The sequence below is a fragment of the Rhodofomes roseus genome (assembly GCF_022264815.1).
Source record: "Rhodofomes roseus strain CIRM-BRFM 1785 chromosome Unknown C8Q71scaffold_8, whole genome shotgun sequence".
Taxonomy (NCBI): Eukaryota; Fungi; Basidiomycota; class Agaricomycetes; order Polyporales; family Fomitopsidaceae; genus Rhodofomes; species Rhodofomes roseus.
In genome coordinates, this window is record NW_025952964.1 from 1,424,030 (window position 1) to 1,434,576 (window position 10,547).

Consider the following 10,547-nt stretch of genomic DNA (forward strand, 5'->3'; position numbering starts at 1 on the left):
TATAATCTTCGGCGGGTACAGTACAGTCCGAGTAGAGATTCTCTTGTCACTGTCAAGGGCTTCAGCAACTGCCAGCCTTCGCCACGGCGATCCATGTACCAGTGGTAGAGGACCTGCTGGGAGAAGATGCAGGTCGCTTCACTTGGCAGCCCTTAAAAGAATTGACAAAAATCCGAGATGATCGGGAATGCTGTATGCGTCCCAATTTCGATGACAAAGGCCGCCCGCGATTGCAATCGAATCGGAAGATGGCCATGGCCCGCAGGACGTAGGATCATACATATGTAATTGACGTGAGTCCGTCTGCTATACTTTTTTGTTACATCGGACGCATGCGATTTCGCAGTAGACCACTTCAGGTAAGTATTGGTGCGGCCTAGTCGGCTTCTGCCCGAGTTGAAATATTGAAAGCTGACAGGTCCCGCGCAACCCGCGCGACATACTACTTACCTCAGACCACCATACTTGGAAGGTAAGTTCGCGATAGACAGAATGTCGACATAAGGTGTGCGGCGTCCAGACTACGATTGGTAAGCCTGTATGCTTGGCCGTTCCGGGCCCACGAGTCCTTTTGAGCGAAGAAGCCGGTCAATGTCCGGATATACCATTCTGGCCGGAACATATAAAGACGAACATATTTGCCGTCAACGCTGTACTCGTCCTCGAAGCACTCAAACCATGTCTGCATCAGTCATACCCAAACTCTTTCAACCTGTGATCGTTGGGAAACATGCCTTGTCGCATCGCATTGTACTGGCGCCTCTCACACGATTTCGCGCGAACAAGGAGCACGTCCCGAGCGAGTACGCAACCGAGTATTACGCCCAACGTGCAGTCGTTCCTGGCACACTCCTCATTACCGAGGCTACATTCATCTCTCCCTTTGCTGGCGGACTCAACAGTGTACCCGGGATCTGGAATGACGCTCAAGTCAACGCATGGAAACCGGTGGGCCCAAACGCTGCATGTTACTTGACTGATGAATCTCACTCACATGCTGAACAGATCACGGACGCTGTGCACGAGAAGGGTTCCCGAATCTTTTGCCAGCTTTGGGCGTTGGGTCGCGGTGCGAACCCCGAAGTCCTAGATGCTGAAGGGCTTCCCTATGTCAGCGCATCGGATGTCAAGCTGTCAACCGCTACTAGAACACCGCGAGCTGTGACTACTCAAGGTGATGAGAATCGTTTGTGCTCCATCATGATAACTCACACATCCCAAACAGAGCTAAAAGAATATGTCGAAGCCTACACGAAGGCGGCTGTGAATGCAGTCCGCGCCGGCTTCGACGGAATCGAGCTCCACGGTGCTAATGGCTACTTCATCGATCAGTTCCTACAAGATGTCAGTAACAAGCGAACGGATGAGTATGGCGGGTCCATCGAAAACCGTTGCCGCTTCCCGCTCGAAGTCATCGAGAGCGTCTCGAAGGCGATTGGCGCCGAGAAGACCGCCATCCGGCTGAGTCCATGGGGCGATGTCCAGGGTGCGTGAGTTATGTCGCACGAGACTGCTTCACTGACCCTGGCGCCGCTTTTAGATATGCGCATGGACGATCCGAAGCCTACGTTTGCGTATTTCGTGTCCCAGCTTGCGCAGAAGTACCCAGACCTCGCTTATATCCACGTCGTCGAGCCGCGCGTCAGCGGGTTCAAGTCTCGTGAAGTTCAACCTGGAGAGGTGCGTCACATCGAGTAGATGTACAATCCGTATTTCTAATAGGGCCTCGACGCACTTGCGTATCCAGTCTAATGACTTCTTGCGATCGATCTGGAACCCTCGACCATTCATCAGCGCAGGTGGTCATACGAGAGATAGTGCCTTCGAGTTCGCGGAAAGCAATGATGACCTCATTGCCTTTGGTAGACTGTACATCTCGAATGTGAGTGCGTCTCTGCCGTACTAGGACTCGGGGCTGACAACCGACACACCTTCAGCCCGATTTGCCACTCCGCATCGCAAGGAACCTGCCACTCAACCAGGGTAATCGTGATACCTACTACGTCCCTGGGCCTGCTGGCTACATCGACTACCCATTTGCTGAGGATGCGTTTGCCAAGCTTTGATTGAACTTGCGTGGCAGGTATTAAGTAGACAGGATGCATCTCGACTTCGGTGTGTATAGCGCGATGATACTGCCGAGGTTCGTAGGGATACGAAGCAATGGCTACAGCGTGCTTCGTTTCAGTGTGGCCGAGGGACCAAGAGGGTTGTCGAGCTTAGGTCAGAAGAATTCCGCAGCGGTGCAAATAAAGGCATTATTGACCAGATATCCCTCCACTAGGCTGCTGTCAGTTCAGGCAATGTCACAATGCGTGGCAAACGTACTTCTCGTATTACTATTACGCATTAGTCATATGACGGCTTGCGACACCGGATGGCCAGTCTGAGAGCCCCCGTATAGCAGCACGACTTGCCAGTGCGCCCTTCTCACCGTGCTTCGGCTGTCATCCATTCGCACACAACTGCAGCCTAATCCCTCTGACCGACCGGCTACTTACCAGAGATCGACATAGCCGTCTTCAAATTCACTTCATGCGACTCTCGGCTCCGGATCGCAGTTCTGGGGCTTGCGTAGGCCTGAGCATACGGAATGGGATCTCAGGATGGTGAGATCTGCAACGTAATACATGGGATTGCTTATGGACTTTGTTGGTATTCTAGGATGTCCTGGATGTAAGGATAATCCTCAATTAGACCAGTATTATCCCGTGATTTCCACGATTCCTCCGCGGATACAGCAACCCTGTGAACGCACCATGAGGTTTGCCTTGTACTGTCCAAACGCGTTTCTCTCACTGGTCAAGGTTCCCTTCGGAGCCAGTAACCTGGCACGCCACAGGAAGCCCTCAAGTCAATCGCTTGACCTGACAAGTATGCAAAGGCTGCTGTGAGTGTAGAGTATCTCTTTTCTGGTAGTAAATCTATTGACTGTGTGAATAAAGCGTTATCTGGTCGTCCTGCGAGGAAAAAGAAGGCTTCGTCCTGGATGCGTCTTCCTAGCATCGCAGGACTGCAGAAACTCACATGAATCAGCCGCTCATTCAGATTTCGGTTTGTCGGAGTATCGACTGGGCTACGACGCTTACGCGGTCAAGATGCTTCGAAATCGATGGGGTCAAGGTCTATTGCACTGCGGCGGTGCTTCTCGTGCGACCGCGTACAGTGTATGCCTTATATGAGAATGCTCGGGCATGCGCAGCTGGCACTATGTGCGAATTCCTCTGGCATCTGCTCCCTCCTGTTGACGGTCCGCCATGGCAGCAGTCATACCGATGTTGTCCGTCATCCTGGCGACGGTGTGCATCGAGAGTCTCTTGTACGGCATCTTCTTCGTGCTGTCTATCATCTCATTGTACATCCTGGCACGTCGGCGAGAGGACATGGTCAATGCAGCACTCAACGTCAGAGGAAAACGGCGTGTAGCTTATATGACACCTATGTCGGTGGCGGCGGTGTTCATTTTCGTCATAAATACAGCGGTAAGTTTCACTTTATGTCCGCTGATAATCCTCTGACGTCGGTTATGGTTTTTACAGCATTGGATTGTGGCCGTCTATCGACTCTTTGCTGGATTTATGCTTTACGAGGGTGGAACGCAGCCGACGGTCTACTACGCCATCCCTTCTAAGCCGACTGAGGTGACCCAGAACACGTTGCTCATGATCTCACTCATCATCGGCGATGCAATGATCGTGAGCCTACAGAATCTTTCACTTCATGGGAAAGTCACGGACGGGAAGCGCGAATGACAGATTTACCGGCTATGGCTGGTTTGGGCATACAATATCGCCGTCACTATCTTCCCTCTCTCCACTCTCATTGGGTTAGTAGGTACGCAACTATGCTTTGAAATTTCGTCGTGTGGTTAGTGATGCTCGTTTCCAAGTCTGCGCAATCGGCAGTATTTATGCATCTGCTCTGTCGAAGCCCAATGAGGACATCTTCGCATCCGCGACGGGTCGCTGGATTTCAGCTAACTGCGTTTTCACGTTATGGTGAGTGACGTATATGACTCGCATGCGCAATTTCTTGTTGATGCCGCGATCGATACACTATTCAGCACGAATGTTTACAGCACAGGTAGAGTCCCTTTTCATATCTTCCAGTAATCCCTCGCGTGACTGAGAACGCCCCTTCAAGCTACTATTGCGTGGCGAATCTGGCATGCTAACAGACGAGTGAGGAGGTTTGGTGGCTCTAGTCTTATGGTGCGTCATGCACTATCCATCCGCGTAACATCTGAACTCACGTCGCCACAGGGCGTCGTAGGGATCCTGATTGAGAGTGCCGCTCTTTATACGTGCGTACTCTACCATGTCTCAATTTTGACTGCCCGTGCCTCATCCGTCACGCTGGTATAGCGTTTGGACAATCCTCTTCTTCGTGGCCTACCGCATCCGGTCTAACCTGCAGTACTTTGCAAGCGAGACGTACTGTGCGGTAGCCGGCATCACCTTCATGCTCATCCACGTTCGGGTCGGCCTGGGATGGGAACAGCGCGCGAACAGTAGCTACGACGAATCCCTGGACTTGTCAGCAACACGAGATAGCAGACAGAACGCCTATGGACCACCACGCGTTGCGGTGAACATCTCACGCGTCGTACACCGGGATAACGAGTATGACTCCGACCACTCGATCAAGTTCGCACCAAGCAGTGTGGTCGACCTGTCTGGGCCTTCGTAGCTACATCCCAGTTGTCACATCTCGATACCCTACTGCAGTTGTCATACTTTAGCTCCGGACGTTAATGTTGACGCCTATGCGCATGTAAAGCCATCTGCAAGGCAGTGCCCGCTGCAAGGATGACAGGCCAAGCACATTCTGACGTTCAGCACGTAGATACGTGCACAGGTACCAGTCAGCACCAATGTCCCAGCGGATTGAGCGCAACCGACGCAGCAATTGCAGTTAGATAGCTGAGAGTCTATTCGTGCATGTATCGAGAGGGACAGAGAGACGAGTAGGTAGCAGGGAGACAGAGTTTTATGGTCCGTTAAGTACACGATTTGTAAACGCACTACTCGAGACAACATGCCGAGGTGTGCACTAATATGCGCTAGATAATAAGCAATTGGTGTGGACAGACAATGCACTGCGGGAAACAAAATGACGAGAGCGAGCACCGAGCGCGACACCCGGCCGGGACAGTCAAACGAGTGGACGGTACGATATCAACGTACACAAAAGGGTCGGGATGATGAACCACGAGGGCAGGCAAGTGTCCGTGTCCAAGATGATAACATGGCCGGTGGTATATGAACAGCGAATAACTTCGTCAGGAGAGCGCAGACAGAGGAGGCGTGAGCGGACGTGAGCGTGAAAGCAGACGATTAGTACGAGAACACCATCAGCCATGGGTTCAGCACGATCTGTGACGATGCCATGAGCATCGCATTCAGCGGACGGCGCAAGACGACTCACCGGGTAGAGTATGTGGCATCCGATCTGGATCGCCAACGGGAAGATGACGGCCCACGACGATCCGTCGATGCGCCACTGGAAAGGCACCAGCGATGTCGACAGGATGATGATCGCCGCCGTGAGCAGGATACAAATCGCCCACGGCACCCAGAACCTCTTAAGGATCTTCGGGATCTCCTCGAAAAAGTTCGACCGCTCAACCTCCTTCTTCGTCGCACCCCACGTCATGTTGTATGAGAATAGATGGGCGAGAATTGCCTGGCTGACGGGGATCGATAGACCACCGAAGAAGAAGAAGCTGCGCGCAATGAGTCAGCCGACGGCCGCAATGTCATGGAAGAGAGTCACTCACAAGTACGGAACCCACATGACGTTGATGAGGAAGGACTTGATGAGAGGCTCCTCACCGAGACGGTACTGCAGAAGGGTGTAGCCGACGTTGCCGGAACCGATGAACACGACCGTCGTCGCAAGCCAGATCTCAAACGAGTGCATGTAGAAGCCGTCGACGGGGAGCTCGAAGCCGAGGAGGACGTAGTTGATGACACCGATGGTGATCGAGCAAGCAATACCGTAGTACGAGAACATGTACGCCATCATCGAGAACTTGTAGTGCAGCGGCGCGGACGACCACAGGAACGAGTGGATCTCCTTCGAGATCGGGCCCTTGCGCCACCACTGGACGATCGGGTTGAACAACAGCTCGTTACAGCCGTACGCGTACTTCTGCCACCGGTTCAGCTCGTCGTCGCACGTCAGGGACACACCCTCCTTGAAGCCGCCGAGGGAGTACGTCGCCCACCGGATGATGAAGCCGCGCTTCTGGAGCCGCATCGCCATGTCGAAGTCTTCCGACACGTTCGTCTCGGACCAGATCTTCTCCTCGCCGTCGGCGGGGTCGATGAACGCTGCGTCCTGGACGGCCCTCCAGCGCAGGAACGCGTTGTGGCCAACGAACGGCGCGACCTCGCCGTTCGCGCACGCGTACGAGATACACTTGTTGATACGCCGGGTGAAGTACGCAATGCCGTTCTCGAAGTAATGGTGCGCGACCTGCATGACGTCCGACTCGTGCTGGATGACCCCGACCTCGGGGCACTCGGCCATCTCGCGCGCGGCATCCCGGAAGCAGTCCTCGGGCACGATAGTGTCGGAGTCGACGATGAGAACGATTTCACCGACACGGCACGCGCGGCCGTTAGCAGCCCAGGGACGGAACTTGCGGCCGCTTAACTCATACACCTCGTCAATAGCCAACTGGAGCGCGCGCTCCTCGAGCTCCCAGTCCTCGGTGTTCACCTTCTCGTCGTCGCTGCCAAAGTTGACGACGCTCGCGTTGCCGCCGTCCCGGTGCTGGTACTGCATCCCGTAGCGCTGCTCGCCATCGTGGCCGAGCGAGTCGCTCTTGCGCGGGCCGCGCTCCTTCTCCTCCGTGAGCAGCTTCTCGAGATGCTTCTCAGCGATGAGCGACAGCTTCAGACCGTAGTTCATGTTTGACGCCTTCTTGAAACGTCCGGCACGCTTGAACCCATCCGGCGCGTCGTCGTGCTTCGCCCGCGCCACCCAGCCAATGCCGTGGTTGGCGTAGAACGCGATACGCGCGTCACGCTCCTCGACCGAGAGCAACTGTCACAGCGTGAGTCCCATCTCCGAACACGACAGCAGTCGGAACTCACCCTGAGACCGTCGTCGTTGATGAAAATCGTGGACGTACCACCCTGCCGGGCATACGTCTGCATTGCCTTCTTGATGGACTCGATAGATGGCGCCCTGGCATCACCGGTCAACCACCGCACAGCGTTGACAAACCTAGGTGGGAACTCACAAGACAGTTTCCAAAGACTCCTTGTACACCGGCATCTGGATCGTGATGTGCGGCAGGTCGTTGTCCACGATCTTGTTCGGCCGCGGCTTGAGTGCTGAGTAGTACTTCGAATTCTCGTGGTACTGCGCGATGGGTCCGATAGCCATAGACACGTTCTGGATGATCTGGAGGGCGAAGAAGAGCGAGACGCAGTAGAGGAACGGCATCGTCGCGACGAGTGCAAACCGGATAAAGTTATTGTCGAGCTGCCACTCGTTGAGCAACGTCTTGAGACCATTGCCAATGAAGTCTACAGCCCGCGCGTCAGTCAATCCCATCCAGACATCAAACTTCGTCTACTCACAGACAGAGAGACCGGCCGCAAGACCATTGTAGAGAGGCGCGTACAGCAGCGCAGGCCGCTTCCCAGGGAGCGCATTGTCGACCTCGCTCATGTCCGGGCCCTCGAGGATAATCGTCTTCTTCTTGCCGTACCATGTCCGCACGGTCTTTGTCTTGACGACGTTCTCTTCGACGTCACCGCCCTTCTCGAGGTCGTCCTTGCCCATGAGCAGACTCATGCGGCCCATACCGCGCGGGGTGCCAGGGATGCCGGGCGTGCCCGGTGCTGCTGGCAGTTGACTGCTTGAACGGCCTGAGCGGTAGAGTGAGTTACCAGATACAGAGCCTACGTAGAGAAAGCAGCATCAGCATAGTGGCCCAGACAAACCCAGCCACAACACATGTCAGAGGGTCTACGAAGCAGAAACGGCCCTCCAAGTACAGTAGTGTCAAATGCAAAGATAACTACTACCTACCAAAGGTCCCGATAGTCAAATGCACGAGACATCCTCCTACGAAACTAACTAGCCCTCACGCGATAACGGTCGTTCACTCACCATTGATACTCGCAGGATGACTGCTTGAGCTCGCAGCGTGGCTACCCACAGCATTTGGTCGTGATCGCCAGAGCAGCTTGATGAGGCGCTCCTCAAAGTCGTGGCATGTCGGAATGATGTCGTCGATGGAATCCGACCATACAACAAGTACTCGCTCGTCACGCTGCAGATGAAAATATCGGTCAGCATCATCCTCTGTAACCATGCAGGCAAAAATCGAGAAGGGGTTATGTCTAGGAAAAAAAGGCTCGTGGTGTGGTGAATACACCACAGGTGGGTCGGCCCGAGTACTGGCTATGCACCCAGGACGAACATCACCCGCCAAAGCCTTTGCTGCAAGGACTATTCCCAGCGTGGGACAACAAAATAGATCCGTTTGAGTGGGTATTTAAACCCTAAGAAAGTCCACATATATGGATGTTCGTTCCGTACAAACCAGAACAGAGACTCGTATATGCATTGTCTTCAAACAAAAAAGCGCCGACAACTTCCGAGGTCAATGCAACAAAGCCAATGCAGACGGCATACAGCAAGACGACCGGGTCATTCAAAAGAGAGATCTCAAAGGGCCCGCTCCGAACAGTCTGGGTTATGTGCACCCGGCTTCCGCGATCGATCGTGGCAGCGATCACATCCGCGTCGCGGTCACAAGCCCAATCGCCACACGACGAGCGGCGCGTCTGACACGGTGCCGCCATTAACGTGGAAGTGTCTCGTGTCAACCGTGCGGACTGAACCCAGAAAAGCCCATGCCGCGAGGTCAAATGGGAGGAGCACTAGATATTTCAAGTCGTATGATGAGGGGTGTACAAGGTGATCTCGGGTGACGGTGAAACGCCGCAGTGTTGTGCCCTAAGGCTCAACAACATGCGGCATATCAGGTCAAGTTCACCTGTACAGCACAAGAGGATGCCGTCGGTGAGCGTCCCTAGGGACAAATCTCGCATGTAGAGGTGGGGTCAAGGGCGTAACGAAGCGCTTATGCACATCTGATGACTGACGACGCCATTTACGCATACGGAAGCTGTATGCGAAAATGGCGTGGACACAACTGCCCAGACAGCCCCACATGTTCTGTCGCGACAGTGCCCTCGCAATCTGTCAACGGTGTACCCCATCGAACTCTAATGAACGTGAGCGGCACTTGTGGCCCAAGCTAACATCCCCGATGTCCAGAGCAACGCATATGCGTCTCGCGACGCCGTCCCAAGACTGGACCCGTCTTAATGGAGCATCGCCGCGCCCAGCTGCCGCCAGACCTGGTCTGTCCTGATCCGTCACGTGGATCCAACCTCCAAGGTCGCCAGGGTCGCATATATCCCTCTCTTCTTTCGGAAACGCAAAGCAGAAACCAGGCGCATACAGCCAGCAGGAACCGTAAGGAAAGCAGACGGAACACAACGCAAGGGAGTGGAGAACAAGAAACCACCAGACAAACGCCCGGGGACGGAAAAAGAGACTCACGATGAATGCCGCGTTCTGCTCCTTGTCCGCGGTGGGAAGGTCCATCATCGTCTCGATGATTTGGATACGCGTATTTGCGTCGACATAGATTGACCTGTCATCCGGGCCACTGCAAAGCAAAGATACAGTTAGTCTGAGTACACCGCAGGGCGCGCTTGCTCTGGCTGGCTAGTGGGCGGGTGGTGAAGCGATAAGGCCATGCAACACGCCGGCACCTCACACCCGCCGCACGACGCAGAGCTAGACCACGTATGAGAGGCACTCACACTTCAGCCAACGCTGCGTGTACTGCTGCACTGCGGACCTTGATGGCGACGGCCGGGTTCAACGCAGAGACGGCCGCCTCGAAGGGCTCGAGCGCGAGGTTCTCGTAAGGGAAGACACGGAACTCGGGGCCATTGTCGACACGAAGTGCGACGCCGGCAGATAGGTTGTCTTCGTTGGGGCGGAACCACGCGTCGCCCTGCGTCTGCTTGAAGATGTGGTGGAGGAAAGCGTCGTAGCGGTCGTAATCCATCGCGGCTGCTCTTGCGGGCGGCGGGGCGATGATACAGGCTGACGACGGGGTCGGATAAAGAGGGGAAGGCGGGTCGCCGAACGCGAGGGCGGGGAGGGGGAGACGAGGACGGAGGAGAGGAGCAAGCGAATGAAAGAAAGAGAGGCAGGTGTTCGCACGTCCGGCGAACGGTCGGTGGGGCTCTACCGCATGTCTGCTCCCTTATTTCCCGCGGCGCCAGTCCCGGCCCTTTCCCTATTTTTGGGCCGGTCCCCCGCCTAGCGGCCTACATACCGGCCTTATCGCCCGGGCGCCCCCGGCCGCTGCCGGCTCGAGGCGCCGCCACAGCCTCCTGCCTCCCGGTGGGTGGTTTGACATGTCTCGCCCCCCCGCCGTGTCCTCGAGGTTGGGGAAGGAGGGCGGCGACACCGACGGCTGCACACCCAGAGGCACGCCG

General features: G+C 55.2%; 3 protein-coding genes across 3 annotated transcripts; 2 read left to right on the forward strand and 1 right to left on the reverse strand.

Moving 5' to 3' along the window:
* Positions 1–678: 678 nt before the first annotated feature.
* C8Q71DRAFT_796357 (uncharacterized protein) lies at positions 679–2,066 on the forward strand (the record flags this gene model as incomplete). Its single annotated transcript, XM_047925673.1, has 6 exons — positions 679–948; positions 1,006–1,174; positions 1,226–1,486; positions 1,541–1,680; positions 1,748–1,882; positions 1,938–2,066. 6 exons carry the CDS (start codon positions 679–681, stop codon positions 2,064–2,066), a joined length of 1,104 nt encoding a protein of 367 aa, XP_047780053.1.
* Positions 2,067–3,257: 1,191 nt separating this feature from the next.
* Positions 3,258–4,689, forward strand: C8Q71DRAFT_796358 (uncharacterized protein; the record flags this gene model as incomplete). The annotated part of the gene is made up of 8 exons (XM_047925674.1): positions 3,258–3,482; positions 3,540–3,695; positions 3,756–3,834; positions 3,890–3,998; positions 4,187–4,211; positions 4,263–4,303; positions 4,365–4,479; positions 4,501–4,689. The coding sequence occupies 8 exons, from the start codon at positions 3,258–3,260 to the stop codon at positions 4,687–4,689; spliced, it is 939 nt and encodes a 312-aa protein (XP_047780054.1).
* A 647-nt stretch (positions 4,690–5,336) lies between these two features.
* C8Q71DRAFT_796359 (glycosyl transferase family group 2-domain-containing protein) lies at positions 5,337–10,111 on the reverse strand (the record flags this gene model as incomplete). The annotated part of the gene is made up of 10 exons (XM_047925675.1): positions 5,337–5,375; positions 5,428–5,725; positions 5,780–7,053; positions 7,104–7,197; positions 7,253–7,541; positions 7,596–7,919; positions 8,050–8,097; positions 8,131–8,293; positions 9,595–9,703; positions 9,861–10,111. The coding sequence occupies 10 exons, from the start codon at positions 10,109–10,111 to the stop codon at positions 5,337–5,339; spliced, it is 2,889 nt and encodes a 962-aa protein (XP_047780055.1).
* Positions 10,112–10,547: the final 436 nt, after the last annotated feature.